At 46.0% G+C, this 21,575-nt stretch overlaps 1 protein-coding gene and 1 pseudogene across 2 annotated transcripts in view; both read right to left on the reverse strand.

The window, feature by feature from the left end:
- Nucleotides 1-3,283: 3,283 nt before the first annotated feature.
- LOC311137930 (H-2 class II histocompatibility antigen, A-U alpha chain-like) lies at nucleotides 3,284-5,569 on the reverse strand. The gene is made up of 4 exons (XM_084172548.1): nucleotides 5,434-5,569; nucleotides 4,545-4,793; nucleotides 3,980-4,261; nucleotides 3,284-3,759 (listed from the first exon to the last, which is right to left on the reverse strand). Exons 1-4 carry the CDS (start codon nucleotides 5,510-5,512, stop codon nucleotides 3,638-3,640), a joined length of 732 nt encoding a protein of 243 aa, XP_084028674.1. The 5' UTR covers nucleotides 5,513-5,569; the 3' UTR covers nucleotides 3,284-3,637.
- Nucleotides 5,570-8,332: 2,763 nt separating this feature from the next.
- The window catches only part of LOC311138791 (gamma-interferon-inducible lysosomal thiol reductase-like), a 35,956-nt pseudogene continuing 22,713 nt past the window's right edge, over nucleotides 8,333-21,575 (reverse strand). The window contains exon 3 of the transcript in view: nucleotides 8,333-8,989. The product of the transcript in view is annotated as a gamma-interferon-inducible lysosomal thiol reductase-like (transcript). The remainder of the gene's footprint in view (nucleotides 8,990-21,575) is intronic.

The following is a 21,575-nucleotide window of genomic DNA, read 5'->3' on the forward strand; positions in this document are numbered from 1 at the left end:
CGGTTGACAACTCCGCTGTGTCCTCCTCCCAGAGTGCGAAGAGCCTAGGCGTGACCCTGGACAACACCCTGTCGTTCTCCGCCAACATCAAGGCGGTGACCCGATCCTGCAGGTTCATGCTCTACAACATTCGGAGAGTACGACCCTGCCTTACACAGGAAGCGGCACAGGTCCTAATCCAGGCACTTGTCATCTCCCGTCTGGACTATTGCAACTCGCTGTTGGCTGGCCTCCCTGCCTGTGCCATTAAACCCCTACAACTCATCCAGAATGCCGCAGCCCGTCTGGTGTTCAACCTTCCCAAGTTCTCTCACGTCACCCCCCTCCTCCGCACACTCCACTGGCTTCCAGTTGAAGCTCGCATCCGCTACAAGACCATGGTGCTTGCCTATGGAGCAGTGAGGGGAACGGCACCTCTGTACCTTCAGGCTCTGATCAGTCCCTACACCCAAACGAGGGCATTGCGTTCATCCACCTCTGGCCTGCTGGCTCCCCTTCCTCTGCGGAAGCATAGTTCCCGCTCAGCCCAGGCAAAACTGTTCGCTGCTCTGGCACCCCAATGGTGGAACAAGCTCCCTCACGACGCCAGGACAGCGGAGTCACTCACCACCTTCCGGAGACATTTGAAACCCCACCTCTTTAAGGAATACCTGGGATAGGATAAAGCAATCCTTCTACCCCCCCCCACCCCCCCCCCCCACACACACAGCGGAGTCGCTCACCACCTTCCGGAGACATCTGAAACCCCACCTCTTTAAGGAATACCTGGGATAGGATAAAGTAATCCTTCTACCCCCCCCCCCCCCCCCCACCCCACAGCGGAGTCACTCACCACCTTCCGGAGACATTTGAAACCCCACCTCTTTAAGGAATACCTGGGATAGGATAAAGTAATCCTTCTACCCCCCCCCCCACCCCACAGCGGAGTCACTCACCACCTTCCGGAGACATTTGAAACCCCACCTCTTTAAGGAATACCTGGGATAGGATAAAGTAATCTTTCTACCCCCCCCCCCCACACACACACACACACACACAGCGGAGTCGCTCACCACCTTCCGGAGACATTTGAAACCCCACCTCTTTAAGGAATACCTGGGATAGGATAAAGTAATCCTTCTACCCCCCCCCCCCACCCCACAGCGGAGTCACTCACCACCTTCCGGAGACATTTGAAACCCCACCTCTTTAAGGAATACCTGGGATAGGATAAAGTAATCCTTCTACCCCCCCCCCCCCAAATTGTAAAGTGGTTATCCCACTGGCTATAGGGTAAACGCACCAATTTGTGAGTCGCTCTGGCTAAGAGCGTCTGCTAAATGACGTTAATGTGCCCTTGAGCAAGGCACTTAACCCCAATTGCTCCTGTAAGTCGCTCTGGATAAGAGCGTCTGCTAAATGACTAAAATGTAAAATGTAATTCCAACAAGTCAGTTCGTAAAATTTCTGTCCTGCTAGAGCTGCCCCGGTCAACTGTAATTGCTGTTATTGTGAAGTGGAAACATCTAGGAGCAACAACGGCTCAGCCGCGAAGTGATAGGCCATACAAGCTCACAGAATGGGACCGCTGAGTGCTGAAGCGCACAGCGCGTAAAAATCGTCTGTCCTTGGCACAACACTCACTACCGAGTTCCAAAGTGCCTCTGGAAGCAGCACAATAATTGTTCGTAGGGAGCTTCATGAAATGGGTTTCCATGGCCGAGCAGCCACACACAAACCTAAGATCACCATGCCAAGTGTCGGCTGGAGTGGTGTAAAGCTCACCGCCATTGGACTCTGGAGCAGGGGAAACGCGTTCTCTGGAGTGATGAATCACGCTTCACCATCTGGCAGTCCGACGGACGAATGTGGGTTTGGCAGATGCCAGTAGAACACTACCTGCCCGAATGCATAGTGCCAACTGTAAAGTTTGGTGAAGGAGGAATAATGGTCTGGGGCTGTTTTTCATGGTTCGGACTAGGCCCCTTAGTTCCAGTGAAGGGAAATCTTAACACTACATCATACAATGACATTCTAGATGATTCTGTGCTTCCAACTTTGTGGCAACAGTTTGGGGAAGGCCCTTTCCTGTTTCAGCATGACAATGCCCCTGTGCACAAAGCGAGATCCATACAGAAATGGTTTGTCGAGATCGGTGTGGAAGAACTTGACTGGCATGCAAAGAGCCCTGACCTCAACCACATCGAACACCTTTGAGATGAATTGGAACGCCGACTGCAAGCCAGGCCTAATCGCCCAACATCAGTGCCCGACCTCACTAATGCTCTTGTAGGTGAATGGAAGCAAGTCACTGCAGCAATGTTCCAACATCTAGTGGAAAGCCTTCCCAGAAGAGTGGAGGCTGTTATAGCAGCAAAAGGGGGGACCAACTCCATTTTAATGCCCATGATTTTGGAATGATGTGTTCAACAAGCAGGTGTCCACATACTTTTGGTAATGTAGTGTAGAAATGTTGAACATGGTTTAGTTTATTTCGAGCATAGATGTAGCCTATATGATCCAACTGTTAAATGGAGTGTTTCATCAAAACGTACACACAATGTCAGATAGACATAAAAGGCACTCCATTTGTGGAACGACCCGGTTATTGTTTTAATATGCACATCACGGAAGTTTCATTCAGTCCCATAATGCTAGTTTATAGTTTATTTATTCCAAACTGTGCAGGCGTATGTTTCTCTGTAAACATCCAATGGACCCAATGGAATGTGCTGTGGCACACCCATAGGTGGGGGAGGTGTCACGTGTGTGACAGTGGAACTGAAGACACAGACCAGGGGTTTAAGGGCTAATAAGCAAGCTTTAATAAAAACATATAAGGCTGCAAAGGGAAAAATGAAACACAAACACCAACTATAACTCAAGCTGGAGGTACACTCGTACCCCAGGCATACATCAATGTGGGGGAGCTAATCCCTTTCCCCAATCAATCTTCTTAGCAGGAGGAGCTATAGCTTCTTACCTCCATCTGGCTTCTTCATTAGGGTGGCCAGGTTGGGTCCTTTGGCTTTCAGCAGTTTGTAACACACACCATAACCCTTAGCACTCAATGGTGCCTGTAATTAGTGATGACTGACAAACAAGTTAGCATAATCAGAAATTATTTATTTAGCTAGGGTCTTCGCAACATGACCTACGGAGATCCCGAGGATCAACAGTAACCACATAACATCGCCCCTACTTTTTAAATTGTTTTATCCCTGTTGAGTGATTGCACTTACAGTATATGTAATTATATCATACTGTATATTATTATGTCAATTTAATTATATTAGTTTAAAAAAAATGATAGTAATAATAATTAGCATAGACTGGAATGTGCTTATGTATACTACATAGTATACTATGTATAGTACATAAGACTATCGTTATGCTCTATCTTTGATAGTGTGATTGAGAGTTGTGAGTTGATAAGTGATACATCTCCAGTGTGTACACGTGTGTATTTCATGTACATACATAACCCCTCCTTAAACTAAATTAGCTGCAAAGTTTAACCTCACATTCTAAAAAGGCTAAAAAGGCTCTTTGCCATCTACAGTATATACACAGTTTTAACAATACAAAGATACTTTAAATGACAGCAAAGTCCTCTATATTTATACAGATTTGCCATGATGCTCTGACAGCTGTAGTCTCAGTTGCACTGGTTTCCTTTGATGAGGAAGAATGTTCCGGTAGCCACTCCCAGCAGCCCCAGAGTCAGACCCACTCCACAGAACACAGAAGGACCCACACTGGGCTGGCTCACCTCAGGTTCTGTGGACACACACACACACACACAGACACACACATACACACACACACACACACACATACACACACACACACACACACAGAGACACAGACACAGAGGAAGAACATCAAGCGATGAACTGATGCTTTCAAGCTAGTTTTATCAATTGCAAATTAAATTGTGACACTAAAATATTCACAAGAAGTAAAAAGTAATGCAGGCTTAATGTAATGTAATTCTCACCCCAAATCCGTGTCAGGGGCTCAGTAAGGCCCTTGTGCTCCACGGTACAGCCATAGATGTCTCCCTCCTCTGGGGTGAAGCTCAGACTGGAGAACTGGTTGAGGGTGAAATCACTGTTGGGGTATGGAGTGCTGATACGCACTCCCTCTGTCACATTCTGATTGTTCCTGGTCCACCTGACTCTGACAGGTGCAGGGTGGAATCCACTGACTTGGCAGATGAGAGTGTTCTCCACCCCCAGCTCCACATCATCCCTGGGGTAGATGCTGCTGTGAGGAGGGTCTGTGGGAACACATTTAATATCACATTCATTCTTCCTTGTTGTGTTGTCATAGCTTTGGGCTAAAACAATTTGACATCTGTCATTAGGTCACATGATATGAGTCTAGAAGTGTAGTGGAGCATTGATTAGGCCTCATCTTTTTGTGTTGTAGTAATATAAACAGTGATCATATTTGGAGCTCTATACCACAGATGATTCATATGAAAGGTTATAGTGAGTTTACTATATTACTACTTGAATTCTATTGATTCATTCACTCTAGATTACTTTTTGCTCTCTTACCTATTGTCTCTGGTGGGTTCTTGTTAACTTTTATAGATAAGGCCAGGTTTCCTTTGCATACCCCCTGATCACCTACAGCCTGTTCATAAATTCCAGGGACGTAGCTAAATGGATCTGCAAATGGAGGCAGTGCCATCACTCCCTTCCCTTTGTTGAAGTCTGCATACCACATCTCTTCACCATCCAGTCCATACATATTCACTCCATCTGAATCACTGCATCCATTAATATATAAATCAATATGCAGAACTGAGAAAAGAAACAAAAATGAAACACACTTGTTAGTATATTGCAGTGCATCTGGAAGCATAGCATTGTGATATGCAGCCACAAGTACATTATTTAATAATGACATATTCCTCTCCTGCTTTCCCAACATGAACACACATCCTTTTATGCCCTACTATGTTTGAATGAATGTCCAAATAATGTGGTAATACTTTATTTGGATAGACCACTACAGGTGGTTTACTAACTATCAAGACACTGTTAACTATCCACTAACTAACCCTAGCCCTAACCCTTTAACCCAGTCCCTGGTCTAACCCTAGCCCTAACCCTGTAACCCAGTCCCTGGTCTAACCCTAGCCCTAACCCTGTAACCCAGTCCCTGGTCTAACCCTAACATGTAACAAGCTGTTGCATCAACAGAGTTGCATCTTATACTTACAGTATCGTTAACAGACACAGAGTCCAATACAGCGTAGAATAAATGTGATACTGTTGCAGCACTTGTCATATTCATAACCAAGGAGTTTCACTCGTGTTAATTTCAGTCACACAGTGTTCAACATGATCCATTTTAAACATTAGAAGCTCTCGAAAGCAAGTTTTTGGTGATATAATATAATATTTTATTTCACTCATCAACTGAATAATATTTACTTACCTTCGGCTTCTGCATACACCTGACAGTAGAGGATGAGGACAATCACAGAGCTCTTCATGTTCAGACAACAGAGAGGCATGCAGGAGGACTATACAGTAGAGATACCTTCTGACTGGTGTGAACCTTCACTGGAGGGATTCAACTATTTTCCTCTAAATGCAAGCAGCTTCCTGAACAATATGACCAATCAGGTCACTTGTTTCATCCTTACTCAGCTGTAACTAGGTAGACACCATCACTCACATTTCTGTTTAGGCTTTAAGAATCTTCCTTCCCAGATTATGTACACACATACATATATATTGTATTACATATTTTTATTGTATTGTTTTATATTTATTGCAGAAATGAATAAATTGTAAATAAAATAAATGACATGTAGTATAGTTCACTGAACCACCTTCTCTATAACATTTCTCCCCCTTTTACCTACTCATATCCCATAACAACCCATGCAGCTGTTATTCAACTCTGTGATCAGGGTCACAGCACCAGTGTGACTGACCCAGTATCAAACCTGGTTGGCTGAGACCTGATGACTTAGCTCCAAAAGCTCATGGATAGGCTTTAGCTCAGTAGGTTAACATAGTATTGAGTCGTGCAGATAACATGACAGGTACTGACACAGCCAGTTGAAAATACATCTAGTGCATGTGCATCCAGCACATTTAACAGGTGATAGTATGATATCACTTGACAGAAAATAAAACACTCCCTCATTGTTAAAGGCCCCCAAAGAGCAGACTTTGAGACCATCTTTACCGTGAATCTCTGTGAGTGGTCCACTTCACATCTCAGAACACAGAGAGGGAAACATGAACTACTGAGTGGAGAGTGAGAGAGTGCATCAACCATAGAAAGAAAGCCAGCTTGTCCAAACAAACCAGTCTGGAAAAGTCTTGAACCTTGTGAAGTTTGATTTTCTAAATCTGAACCAATAGAAAAATGGACGATGGCGTTCTCACCAGTTACTAGGGAGAGATGTGAGTGTAGTCCCATTGGTGCCACAGCTGAACTGTCAAAGAATGAATCTAAAATAAACACTGACCTTTATAATACTGTTTATGTGTAACATTTGCAACATTGTCAACTTTAAGTAAAATGTCACCTCAAATGTCACATTATTTGTAATAAATATCAAGATGATGATAAGACCAAGTGTGTGTGTGTTGTGTGTGTGTGTGTGTGTGTGTGTGTGTGTGTGCATGTGTGTATGTGTGTGTGTATGTGTGTGTGTGTGAAGATTATGATTCTGCTTTGCTTTTCATGTACTGTTGTGTTTAATAACGTGTATTTTAATGTGTATATGGATATTTAGTTTCATGTATTTATTGTAATTGGATGTGTATTGTGGTGTTAACAGGGCTCATCTGGAAAAGAGACCTTGGTCTCAGTATTGACTCCCTGTCAAAATAAATGTAAAATAAAAATACATTTTAAAAAAGCTCTGCGCTACTGAGTGTGTGTCATGTGACCCAGCATGAGGAAGACAGAGAGAAGCCAAACACACGCTGGTGATGCTTGTGGAAATGCTGCCTACCATTATGAGGCTGTATCACTGTGATACCATTATTAGTATTATTATTTTTATTTTTTATTTCACCTTTATTTAACCAGGTAAGCCAGTTGAGAACAAGTTCTCATTTACAACTGCGACCTGGCCAAGATAAAGCAAAGCAGTGCGATAAAAACAACAACACAGAGTTACATATGGGGTAAAACAAAACATAAAGTCAAAAATACAACATAAAATATATATACAGTGTGTGCAAATGTAGCAAGCTATGGAGGTAAGGCAATAAATAGGCCATAGTGCAAAATAATTACAATTAGTATTAACACTGGAATGATAGATGTGCAAGAGATGATGTGCAAATAGAGATACTGGGGTGCAAATGAGCAAAATAAATAACAATATGGGGATGAGGTAGTTGGGTGGGCTAATTTCAGATGGGCTGTGTACAGGTGCAGTGATCGGTAAGGTGCTCTGACAGCTGATGCTTAAAGTTAGTGAGGGAGATAAGAGTCTCCAGCTTCAGAGAGTGTATTATGTTGACAACAGACTGGCCATGCCAGAAGAGTCTATGATATAAAGCCAATGAAAACCTCATACTGCAGTCAGGAAAAACTAATACACCATCAATCATTCACTCAATCACATTGTATTTTCATTATAATAATATATGCCATTTAGCTTTTAGCTTCTTATAGTCATCAAACCTAAACCCCCAAAGCATGCCGAGGGCAATGATGGCCAGGAAAACTCCAGCGAGAGTTTGTTTCACATGATCATTTTGCTAACAGAGATTATGCACTTTTATATTGATAATGAAACCAGTGTCAAACTTATTAGAGTCAAACAAGCAAAGGAGTGTAATCAAACTGCAATATTAAATCAGTGTTCCATCCAACTATTCAGGGTAGGCCTACCCTACACACATACAGTACATACCCAATACCTAATGAATTAACAAATGCTTGTCTGTTGCATAAAATGTGGGTGCATTTTATAGGCCTGTCCTCTCTCATCTACAAACCCCAGGATGCTCTCTCTAGCACCCATTAACCTGGATGAGAAATGTATTGTTGATGAACTCCAGGCAGTATTTAATTGGTCAAAACCTGCTATAGTTGAAGGTCAGTGTTTTTTTTTTTTTTTTAGCATTGGGTTTAATTTTCAATAAATAGTTTTTTAAGAAACCATCGTAGAATCACAGACAAAATATAACAGTCTTACAATTCATAAAATACAGTTCAGCAACAAGACATTAGCAACTTATATTTTTGAAAGACCATGCAAGTTCATCATAGATCCTGAGGGGAAACTGATACTTATATACTGTGACAAAATATATTTCAAAAACATGAATGGCATGCAGAATGACTGTTGCTTTCAGCACTAACTCCTGTCTAGTTTCTTCTGTGCCCCAGTACAGGCAGGGGGCTTGCCTCCCTTGTACATTTTGCAGACCAAGTTAAAAAGTGATGACATTGCTTTGTCCTGAAAGTCATCTGTGTATTCCCCATTAATAGTCACCCAGGGGATGTGTGTTTTGGCCAGATTGAGAGCTTTGGTCTTCAGGGTGTTCTCATGCATTAGTTTGAAGCCAAGCTCTCCCTTCACACAGGACGTGACACTGTCCCACATCATGGAGGGGACGTGCAGCTGCAAGCAAGGTTGGGCAGCATCAAGAACATTAGCTGCAGATTCCATGCAGTAAATTACCAGGAATGCTGAGTACAGACCCACTGAATATAGAATACATGCCTCAGTCATGTTACCATGACACTCTGGTTCTTCATGTTGACAGATGAAGGGAGAATTCCCTGAGGGAAGCTCCTGTTCATTGCCGTAGGGCACCAGTTTGACATCCATGATGTCGTGGAGCATGGCCCAGGTGGGGAAGAGCTGCTGGGTGAGGAAGGCCCTGCAGCCTCCACTCGGGGTACCGCCAAGTTGGGCCTGGTGGCATTGAGCTCTAGATACTGCTTCTGAACCCTACATTCGATTGCAATTTCCCAACTCCTACACCACTGTGACGGGGGGGGGTTTGGGCTGTGTTACAACTCAAAATATGATGCCCTTTGGTCAATGTCTTGAGTGTAATAGCCTATACTCTACAGCAGGGCTGCAAATCTCAGGCTTCCACAGTCCTGCTGGTGTTAAATGTTTCCCTGACAGTGGTACACGTCCCTCAATGACGGGAGCTATGCACCCCCTGGTCTAACACCACTAGTGTTTATCTTCTCTGCTCTGTTCTGTGGCCACTTCTTCCTCATTCCAACCCTCATCCTGGGTTCAGACTAGAGACCTGGTTGTTTACACTTCCCCTATTCAAAGGCCATGGTTTGGAAAGTCCCATCACTCTTCTGTTTCAGTTCAGCCAATAGGAAAATCTAATTGAGAGTTTTTCTCAATGTATCACGTGTTGCCGGGGAGAGGTGTAATCCTACTGTACAGGGTGAGTGAATGAAACACAGCAGACTACAGTGAACACTGAGGCAGGACGATCACAGTCTCCCCCTGATGGACATAAAGGTCAATTACAACTACATGTTTGTCCATTTCCTTTTTATAATGTCCACAAATTTGACCATATTAGGATTGGGATTATGTATGGAATATTTTCAAATCCTACTATGCTGTATTAATCCCAGTATCAGATACCGTTTACTGTTTACTAAAGGTTAATACACTGAGTTACTCAAAGAACCCTGACCTCAACATTTCCCATAACAACCGCTGCAGCTGTTAATCAACTTTGTGATCAGTGTCACAGCACCAATGTGATTGACCCGGTATCAAACCCTGGTTGGTTGAGACCGATTACTTTATTTTAGCTTTCAAAGCTAATGCACTGGCTTTAGCTCAGTGGGTTAACACGGTATTGAGGCGCAGATAACATGACAGTAAATTGTAAATACACATAGTTTATGTGCATTTATCAGACTTTACATGTGCAGGACATACTGTGCTCGAATTCAAGGGTTATGTGGGGGTACGCCATACCCCTTGTCAGAAAAAGTGTCAAAAAGCGTACCTCTTGTTAGCTTAAAAAAGGGGGAAAATGGATCCCGATTATACCTAGAGTCGAAATCTAATTTGTATAATAAAAAATCTCCATCAAAATCCATCTGTTTAAATTAGAGATAGCTGAGAATTTGTTTAAACTAGAGATTTTTTGCATGGGCTGCGTCTCAATCCACCACATCTGCCGATGTCGGCTTTCCGCATATGCGGTGGAAGGTGGTAGAGCTACAGACCAGGAGACATCCCGAAAATGTGTCTTCTCACGAAAGAGTCAAAACGGTTTGGGCTAGACCCCCAACGTAGAACGTTTTGCTCTATGACCCCCACAAGCGTCACGGGACTCGTCTGAAGTCGAGTCGTTACCGCTGATGTGACAACTTCTGTCTGTAGAATCTGAACGGTTTGAGCTACAAACCATTGAAAGCTGAGACTCTCATAAACACGTACATGTTGGTTGTTTTGCTCTACAATGCCCACAAGCCATACAAGCCTCATCTGAAATTAACCCGTTACCGGGCCAAATTTTTTTTCTGCAATGCTTTAGGTTGTAAATTCCACAAGAAAGACGCGACTCCGATACATATGTGAATATCTTTCATTTGACTCTATGACATTGAGAGGCTGAGTTAGGCTAACCCTTACCCTGCTAATGTTGAGGAGTAAACAAATACTTTGGAAGTATAACACGCCATTTGGAGGGTTTGCATTGTGGAACATCAGCTATATTAAAGATAAGGTTGTGTTTTCCTGCTCAGACGTTGCTGACGCATGCCAGATCTTACAACAATAAACATGTTTACATTGTAGCCTATACTCTATACTCTATTTAGCACAGTTGTGCCTTACAGCACACATTAACATTGTAGCCCCAGACAAAACACACCTGATTCAACTCATTGAGGCCCTGATGATTAGTTGAGAAGCTGAATCAGGTGTGCTTGTCTGGGACTACAATAAAAATGTGTGCTGTTGGGGTACTCAAGGACTGGAGTTGGGAACCACTGGTTTAGCAGACGCTCTTATACAGAGCAAAATTAAAGGAACAATTAGGGTTAAGCGCTCATCAGCAGATCTTTCACCTTTACGTATCAGCTAACTACATCATAGTTATATCAATCTGGCACCGACAGCACAGTCGATGAAATGCCACAAAACTATTGGTTGATGCATGCAACGCCTGACCAGGGGAACACGACTTAAGACTCGAACATGAGACAGCATACAGAGCTCTGCAGGACATTACTTTATTCTGGGTCAGGCCGGAACGGCTCATAGGAGCAGGAACCTAGCTTCGGTTTCTCTAGCGTGAAGTAAACCCCCTGGACCGGATGCTAGTCTATTGCAGCAAGGCCATACCCCCAATCTATGTCATTAATGCTGAGTGTCAAGCACAGACACATCGGGTCCCATTTTTACTGTCTTTGGTATTACTCAGCCGGGGATCAAACTCCCAACCGTCTAATCTCAGGGTGGACATTCTAACCACCAGGACACTGTGTTGGGTCAGGCAAACTCCATATTAATTAGTTCATGTGAAAGACAGGAATTTATAGTCACACGTAAGGCATTTCTAATCAATCACGAACATCCAATTCTCATCCTTACAGAAGTAATCTAATGTGCTATCCATTGAGCTAATCACTTTCCTGAAAAAGATGCTTAACTAAATTGATACTTGATTGTTCATATAAATTACAATTGTATAACATATTTGTTAGTGAAAGAACATTTGTGAAAATAGTGTATACTTTATTTTCTCTATCCATATTATATATTATATGAAATTATAATAAATTCCCAAAAGATGTCATGAGTCATGTTTCACTACGTAAAATTGCAGGAAATTAGCTTCAAAACAACAAAAAGGTCCTAGTGTCCTGAATTAAACAGAACCAACTTTTGGTAATATATTTAACGTATCTCAATGCACAATAATTCAAATACACCCAAATGCTGTCACGTTCGTTTACACACGGGTCAGACCAAGGCGCAGCGTGATATGCATACATGTTTATTTAAATGAATAAACAACCGACAAAACAACAAACCAACGAAACGCGAAGTCCAAGGCAACACAACATACCTTAACCGGAACAAGATCCCACAACCCACTAGTGCCAATAGGCTGCCTAAGTATGGTCCTCAATCAGAGACAACGAGCGACAGCTGCCTCTGATTGGGAACCACACCGGCCAACATAGAAATACACATACTAGAAAACCAACATAGAAATAAACAACATAGAACATACACACCCTGACTCAACAAATACGAGTCCCCAGAGTCAGGGCGTGACAGTACCCCCCCCAAAGGTGCGGACTCCGATGGGCATTCCGCCTTGGAGGCGGATCCGGCTCCGGGCGTGACGACCTCTTACTCTCTGTATCCCTGTTGCGCCCCTGGTCTGGTCTTGACCTCGGCGCGCTGCCTCCCCTCTCCTTCCTCCCACGAAGTACCAAGCCATGTCTGGACCCTGGTGTGGGAGACCCCGAACCTGGAGAGGGGCTGACGTCTGGGTCTGGACTGGAACCACTGACTGGAGCTGGACTGGACCCCGGTGGAGCGGATTGCTCTGGCTCCGGAGTGGAGCCGCTGACCGGAGCTGAACTGGGCACCGGTGGAGCGGACTGCTCTGGCTCCGGAGTGGATCCACTGACCGGAGCTGGACTGGACCCCGGTGGAGCGGATTGCTCTGGCTCCGGAGTGGAGCAGCTAACCGGAGCTGGATCAGGCACCGGTGGAGCGGACTGCTCTGGCTCCGGAGTGGAGCAGCTGACTGGAGCTGGATCAGGCACCGGTGGAGCGGACTGCTCTGGCTCCGGAGTGGAGCAGCTGACTGGAGCTGGATCAGGCACCGGTGGAGCGGACTGCTCTGGCTCCGGAGTGGAGCCGCTGACCGGAGCTGGACTGGACCCCGGTGAAGCGGATTGCTCTGGCTCCGGAGTGGAGCAGCTGACCGGTGCCAAACCAGGCACCGGTGGAACAGGCACGGGCCGTGGCGGACTGGACACACGCACCACTGGCTTGGTGCGAGGGGCAGGAACAGGCCGTGCCGGGCTGGCGACGCGCACCACTGGCTTGGTGCGAGGGACAGGAACAGGCCGGACCGGGCTGGCGACGCGCACCGCTGGCTTGGTGCGAGGGGCAGGAACGGCCCGGGCCGGGCTGGCGACGCGCACGACTGGCTTGGTGCGAGGGGCAGGAACAGGCCGGGCCGGACTGACGACGCGCACCACTGGCTTGGTGCGAGGGGCAGGCACAGGCCGGGCCGGGCTGGCAACGCGCACCACTGGCTTGGTGCGAGTGGCAGGAACAGGCCGGACCGGGCTGGCGACGCGCACCACTGGCTTGGTGCGAGGGGCAGGAACAGGCCGGGCCGGGCTGGCGACGCGCACCACTGGCTTGGTGCGAGGGACAGGAACAGGCCGGACCGGGCTGGCGACGCGCACCACTGGCTTAGTGCGGGGAGCAGGAACGGGCCGGACCGGACTGGCGACACGCACCACTTGCTTGGTGCGAGGAGCGGGACTGGGTTCCTTTATTAACCCCCGCTCCTTCTGCTGCCTAACCAGCTCCTCTCGCCGTGCCTCTACACTTTCCCTCTCCCTTTTAGCCTCCTGTAGCCTCGTCATCCACCCCGTGTGCCCCCCCCCCAAAATGTTCTTGGGGTTGCCTCTCGGGTCTCCGTCGTCGGCACGGTTGGCGCCGTTTCACCTCTCCTGCCTGGGCATCTACCTTCGCCCATGGCCCTTTCCCCGCAAATATCTCCTCCCATGACCACCATTTGCCCACCTGTGACATGGCTATTCGCTCTTCCTGGGCACGCTGCTTGGTCCTCGTTTGATGGGATCTTCTGTCATGTTCGTTTACACACGGGTCAGACCAAGGCGCAGCGTGATATGCATACATGTTTATTTAAATGAATAAACAACCAACGAAACGTGAAGTCCAAGGCAACACAACATACCTTAACCGGAACAAGATCCCACAACCCACTAGTGCCAATAGGCAGCCTAAGTATGGTCCCCAATCAGAGACAACGAGCGACAGCTGCCTCTGATTGGGAACCACACCGGCCAACATAGAAATACACATACTAGAAAACCAACATAGAAATACACAACATAGAACATACACACCCTAAATCAACATATACAGTGGGGGAAAAAAGTATTTAGTCAGCCACCAATTGTGCAAGTTCTCCCACTTAAAAAGATGAGAGAGGCCTGTAATTTTCATCATAGGTACACGTCAACTATGACAGACAAAATGAGGAAAAAAAATCCAGAAAATCACATTGTAGGATTTTTTATGAATGTATTTGTAAATTATGGTGGAAAATAAGTATTTGGTCAATAACAAAAGTTTCTCAATACTTTGTTATATACCCTTTGTTGGCAATGACACAGGTCAAACGTTTTCTGCAAGTCTTCACAAGGTTTTTACACACTGTTGCTGGTATTTTGGCCCATTCCTCCATGCAGATCTCCTCTAGAGCAGTGATGTTTTGGGGCTGTCGCTGGGCAACACGGACTTTCAACTCCCTCCAAAGATTTTCTATGGGGTTGAGATCTGGAGACTCCAGGACCTTGAAATGCTTCTTACGAAGCCACTCCTTCGTTGCCCGGGCGGTGTGTTTGGGATCATTGTCATGCTGAAAGACCCAGCCACATTTCATCTTCAATGCCCTTGCTGATGGAAGGAGGTTTTCACTCAAAATCTCACGATACATGGCCCCATTCATTCTTTCCTTTACACGGATCAGTCGTCCTGGTCCCTTTGCAGAAAAACAGCCCCAAAGTATGATGTTTTCACTCCCATGCTTCACAGTAGGTATGGTGTTCTTTGGATGCAACTCAGCATTCTTTGTCCTCCAAACACGACGAGTTGAGTTTTTGCCAAAAAGTTATATTTTGGTTTCATCTGACCATATGACATTCTCCCAATCCTCTTCTGGATGCACTCTAGCAATCTTCAGACGGGCCTGGACATGTACTGGCTTAAGCAGGGGGACACGTCTAGCACTGCAGGATTTGAGTCCCTGGCGGCGTAGTGTGTTACTGATGGTAGGCTTTGTTACTTTGGTCCCAGCTCTCAGCAGGTCATTCACTAGGTCCCCCCGTGTGGTTCTGGGATTTTTGCTCACCGTTCTTGTGATCATTTTGACCCCATGGGGTGAGATCTTGCGTGGAGCCCCAGATCGAGGGAGATGATCAGTGGTCTTGTATGTCTTCCATTTCCTAATAATTGCTCCCACAGTTGATTTCTTCAAACCAAGCTGCTTACCTATTGCAGATTCAGTCTTCCCAGCCTGGTGCAGGTCTACAATTTTGTTTCTGGTGTCCTTTGACAGCTCTTTGGTCTTGGCCATAGTGGAGTTTGGAGTGTGACTGTTTGAGGTTGTGGACAGGTGTCTTTTATACTGATAACAAGTTCAAACAGGTGCCATTAATACAGGTAACGAGTGGAGGACAGAGGAGCCTCTTAAAGAAGAAGTTACAGGTCTGTGAGAGCCAGAAATCTTGCTTGTTTGTAGGTGACCAAATACTTATTTTCCACCATAATTTGCAAATAAATTCATAAAAAATCCTACAATGTGATTTTCTGGATTTTCTTTTCTCAATTTGTCTGTCATAGTTGACGTGTACCTATGATGAAAATTACAGGCCTCTCTCATCTTTTTAAGTGGGAGAACTTGCACAATTGGTGGCTGACTAAATACTTTTTTTCCCCACTGTATGAGTCCCCTGAGTCAGGGCGTGACAAATGCAGGCATTTTTGCCTCCAACCTTGACAACCTCACATTTACCACACATCTGTTGAACCTATTTGTTCTTTCACAATAGGTAATGTAAGTCAGTGGAACAATTCTCATTCCTTATGATGGGCAAACATATAGGGTAATTAGTATGCTTGTGTCAGGAAGAACATTACTGTTACTCTCCATACTTCCTCTATTAATCCGCTTCTGCACAGTTTTGCTGGTGCATCTACTTGTTTTAAGCTATGTCTTGGACAAGTATCTTGTTTTGTACTTTTAGTACTTCCAACCAAGTCGTCAAGTTTTGAATGTTCATTCAACTTTCAAACCATCCTGAATACACCTGACTTGTGATTTTATTGTAAATAAATGCCAGCCTGGTCATAAGCCTAACCCTCCCAGGAGTCCTCAGAATTGGCCAATTATCAGTTGACAGAAGAAAAAAAAACACTTCCACACTGCTAAAAGCCCCCAAAGAGCAGAGTTTGGGACCATCTTTACAGTAAATACCTGTGAGTGCTCCAGTTCACAGCTCAGACAACAGAGGGAAATAACTATATTATTAGATATTGCATTCATTGTCTGTGTATCAAGTTTACAAACTATCATTTCAAGTTGACCAAAGTTTCACATATTCAACTTTTCAGATTCATTTTTCAAATTCAGTTCTCTAAATTCAGATTCAAAACAACATCCAGCACTTTACCAGCCAGGAAAGGTAGAGGAGCACAGATAGAAGCAAACACTCTGTGGTAAACAGAAGCTAGCAGTACCAATGGAGCGGTTTCTGAAGCCAATATGGCATGTTAAATTTGTCTGTAGCATTTCAACCATTTGGGCTTTAAGCTACTATTTCATTCCTGAAAGCTAAGACTATCTGGAACATGCCTTCTGTTTCCCTCTATGATACTCACAGGCCGCACAAAACAGATTAGAAGGGAGTGTGACCACAACAAAAATGCAATTTGGCCCCCATAAGAATATGTTGAATAGCCCTGTGTAGCAGAGCCTGGGGAGAGGCCACTGCTACGGACCAGAGCTAGGAGGGTTTCAGGGTACAACGGCTCAGTGAGACAGAGTAAACTGTTTAAACTTAGGGTTTTATTACATAACTTGTACTAACTAGGCTGAGTATATGTTTGGTGTAACTCTGGACATTGTATATGGTAATGAGTTACAGCTGTTACAGTCTTCATAATCATTAAATAACAATTGTTTTCTTTACTATTTTTTAGACAAGATACAACAACCTCTTAAAGCACCAACAGGTCCAATGTTTGCTGAACTATGGATATTGTATATGGTAATGAGTTACAGATATTACAACCTTCTTAAAGACTTGATCAGAATGCAGTTGACACACACACACACACACACACACACACACACACACACTTGTGACAAAAACACAATTTCCCCCATAAGAATATAGTTGAATAGCCCTGTAATAGCCCTTCTAAGGATAGCCTTTCCACTCCATATGTAATCTTGCTCTTGTGACTGACTGGGTTAGAACCAGGTCTCCTGCATTTCGCATGTCACAAAACTGTGTTAGCACACTTAACTAAAGCCCATAGGGATAAGTTCAGGAAACTAACACAACATTTACATTTAACATTTTAGTCATTTAGCAGACGCTCTTATCCAGAGCGACTTACAGGAGCAATTAGGGTTAAGTGCCTTGCTCAAGGGCACATTTACGTCATTTAGCAGACGCTCTTATCCAGAGCGACTCACCAATTGGTGCGTTCACCCTATAGCCAGTGGGATAACCACTTTACAATTTTTTTTGGGGGGGGGGGGGGTAGAAGGATTACTTTATCCTATCCCAGGTATTCCTTAAAGAGGTGGGGTTTCAAATGTCTCCGGAAGGTGGTGAGTGACTCCGCTGTCCTGGCGTCGTGAGGGAGCTTGTTCCACCATTGGGGTGCCAGAGCAGCGAACAGTTTTGACTGGGCTGAGCGGGAACTATGCTTCCGCAGAGGAAGGGGAGCCAGCAGGCCAGAGGTGGATGAACGCAATGCCCTCGTTTGGGTGTAGGGACTGATCAGAGCCCGAAGGTACAGAGGTGCCGTTCCCTTCACTGCTCCATAGGCAAGCACCATGGTCTTGTAGCGGATGCGAGCTTCAACTGGAAGCCAGTGGAGTGTGCGGAGGAGGGGGGTGACGTGAGAGAACTTGGGAAGGTTGAACACCAGACGGGCTGCGGCATTCTGGATGAGTTGTAGGGTTTTAATGGCACAGGCAGGGAGGCCAGCCAACAGCGAGTTGCAGTAGTCCAGACGGGAGATGACAAGTGCCTGGATTAGGACCTGTGCCGCTTCCTGTGTAAGGCAGGGTCGTACTCTCCGAATGTTGTAGAGCATGAACCTGCAGGAGCGGGTCACCGCCTTGATGTTGGCGGAGAACGACAGGGTGTTGTCCAGGGTCACGCCTAGGCTCTTCGCACTCTGGGAGGAGGACACAGCGGAGTTGTCAACCGTGATGGCGAGATCATGGAACGGGCAGTCCTTCCCCGGGAGGAAGAGCAGCTCCGTCTTGCCAGGGTTCAGCTTGAGGTGGTGATCCGTCATCCATACTGATATGTCTGCCAGACATGCAGAGATGCGATTCGCCACCTGGTTATCAGAAGGGGGAAAGGAGAAGATTAGTTGTGTATCGTCAGCGTAGCAATGATAGGAGAGGCCATGTGAGGATATGACAGAGCCAAGTGACTTGGTGTATAGCGAGAATAGGAGAGGGCCAAGAACTGAGCCCTGGGGGACACCAGTGGTGAGAGCACGTGGTGCGGAGACAGCTTCTCGCCACGCCACTTGGTAGGAGCGACCGGTCAGGTAGGACGCAATCCAGGAGTGAGCCGCGCCGGAGATGCCCAGCTCGGAGAGGGTGGAGAGGAGGATCTGATGGTTCACAGTATCAAAGGCAGCAGACAGGTCTAGAAGGACAAGAGCAGAGGAGAGAGAGTTAGCTTTAGCAGTGCGGAGAGCCTCCGTGACACAGAGAAGAGCAGTCTCAGTTGAATGACCAGTCCTGAAACCTGACTGGTTTGGATCAAGAAGGTCATTCTGAGAGAGATAGCAAGAGAGTTGGCTAAAGACGGCACGCTCAATAGTTTTGGAAAGAAAAGAAAGAAGGGATACTGGTCTGTAGTTGTTGACATCAGTGGGATCGAGTGTTGGTTTCTTGAGAAGGGGAGCAACTCTCGCTCTCTTGAAGACGGAAGGGACATGGCCAGCGGTCAAGGATGAGTTGATCAGCGAGGTGAGGTAGGGGAGAAGGTCACCGGAGATGGTCTGGAGAAGAGAGGAGGGGATGGGGTCAAGCGGGCAGGTTGTTGGGCGGCCTGCAGTCACAAGTCGCAGGATTTTATCTGGAGAGAGAGGGGAGAAAGAAGTCAAAGCATAGGGTAGGGCAGTGTGAGTAGGACCAGCAGTGTCATTAGACTTAACAAACGAGGATCGAATGTCGTCAACCTTCTTTTCAAAGTGGTTGACGAAGTCATCCACAGAGAGAGAGGAGGGGGGGCGGGGGGGGGGGGGGGGGGATTCAGGAGGGAGGAAAATGTGGCAAAGAGCTTCCTAGGGTTAGAGGCAGATGCTTGGAATTTAGAGTGGTAGAAAGTGGCCTTAGCAGCAGAAACAGATGAAGAAAATGTAGAGAGGAGGGAGTGAAAAGATGCCAGGTCGGCAGGGAGTTTAGTTTTCTTCCATTTCCGCTCCGCTGCCCGGAGCTCTGTTCTGTGAGCTCGCAATGAGTCATCAAGCCACGGAGCTGGAGGGGAGGACCGAGCCGGCCGGGAGGATAGGGGACACAGAGAGTCAAAGGATGCAGAAAGGGAGGAGAGGAGGGTTGAGGAGGCAGAATCAGGAGATTGGAGGGAGAAGGATTGAGCAGAGGGAAGAGATGATAGGATGGAAGAGGAGAGAGTAGTGGGAGAGAGAGAGCGAAGGTTGCGGCGGCGCATTACCATCTGTGTAGGGGCAGAGTGAGTAGTGTGGGAGGAGAGCGAGAGAGAAAAGGAAACAAAGTAGTGGTCGGAGACATGGAGGGGAGTTGCAGTGAGATTAGTAGAAGAGCAGCATCTAGTAAAGATGAGGTCAAGCGTATTGCCTGCCTTGTGAGTAGGGGGGGACGGTGAGAGGGTGAGGTCAAAAGAGGAGAGAAGTGGAAAGAAGGAGGCAGAGAGAAATGAGTCAAATGTGGACATAGGGAGGTTGAAATCCCCCAAAACTGTGAGGGGTGAGCCATCCTCAGGAAAGGAACTTATCAAGGCGTCAAGCTCATTGATGAACTCTCCAAGGGAACCTGGAGGGCGATAGATGACAAGGATATTAAGCTTAAATGGGCTAGTGACTGTGACAGCATGGAATTCAAATGAGGAGATAGACAGATGGGTTAGGGGAAAAATTGAGAATGTCCACTTGGGAGAGATGAGGATTCCTGTGCCACCACCCCTCTGACCAGATGCTCTCGGGGTATGCGAGAACACATGGTCAGACGAGGAGAGAGCAGTAGGAGTAGCAGTGTTTTCAGTGGTAATCCATGTTTCCGTCAGCGCCAGGAAGTCGAGGGACTGGAGATTAGCATAGGCTGGGATGAAGTCAGCTTTGTTGGCAGCAGAACGGCAGTTCCAGAGGCTGCCTGAGACCTGGAACTCCAGGTGTGGGGTGCGTGCAGGGACCACCAGGTTAGAGAGGCAGCAGCCACGCAGTGTGGGGCGTTTGTGTAGCCTGTGCAGAGAGGAGAGAACAGGGATAGGCAGAGGCATAGTTGACAGGCTGTAGCAAATGGCTACAATAATGCAGAGGAGATCGGAATGAAATGAACTAAACATCTGGGACAGTAGAGAGCAGGGCCTCCCTCACCAAAAACTTCTACTTCTAACAACTATAATTGTTTCACTGAACCACCCGAACAAAAACTCTACCAACTTCCACCTTTAGAAATCAGAATTGTTGTGAACCACAGCGGTTCAATGTTTAAAGGAATAGACTCAACCCACTTTATTCAGCTAGCTAACTATGACACCATAGCTAACTAGCATGCTAGCATCCAAAAACACACAGTTTAGCACCAACACTTGCATCCAAAAACACACAGTTTAGCGCCAACACTTGGTCACAACAAACCACCAATAGTGTGTTACACACTAAGCAGATAATTCGTGTCCGTGTCTGTTGGCTAGCTAGCAATGGCCACTGTGTTGACCTTGTTTGAAGAACGGCTAGCTAGCTAGCTTCGTGCTACCCCCGGCACCGCCGAACAACAATGCCAACCCACAGTAACTAACCACAACAGCCCACGATGCCTAGCTATGACGCCATAGCTAACTAGCATGCTAGCATCCAATAACACACAGTTTAGCACCAATACTTGGTTACAACAAACCACCAAGAGTGTGTTAACACACTAAACAGATAATTCATGTCCATGTCTAGTTTCTTTCGTAACGCAGCAAAAAATTAAGCGTTGGTTAGCTAGCACATTAACATTGGAAACAACTGTCCACCGTTGCACTAAACAGATAATTACCAATAAACGTTACCAGTAGCTACCCGCTAGCTAGCTAGCATACCAAGAGTGTGTTAACACACAAAACAGATCATTCATGTCCGTGTCAAGTTCCTTTCATAACGCAGCAAAAAAATTAAACGTTGGCTAGCTAGCTAGTACATTAGCTAGCACATTAACATTGGAAACCACTCTCCACCATTGCACTAAACAGATAATAACCAATAAACTTTACCAGTAGCTACCCGCTAGCTAGCTAGCCTCGTGCTTCGCCGGGCTCCGCCGTAACAATACTTAAACAATACGTAAACAATACTTACCTACAATAATTGCCCACGG

This window comes from Coregonus lavaretus, assembly GCF_964263955.1.
Source record: "Coregonus lavaretus genome assembly, chromosome: 12".
Classification (NCBI taxonomy): domain Eukaryota; kingdom Metazoa; phylum Chordata; class Actinopteri; order Salmoniformes; family Salmonidae; genus Coregonus; species Coregonus lavaretus.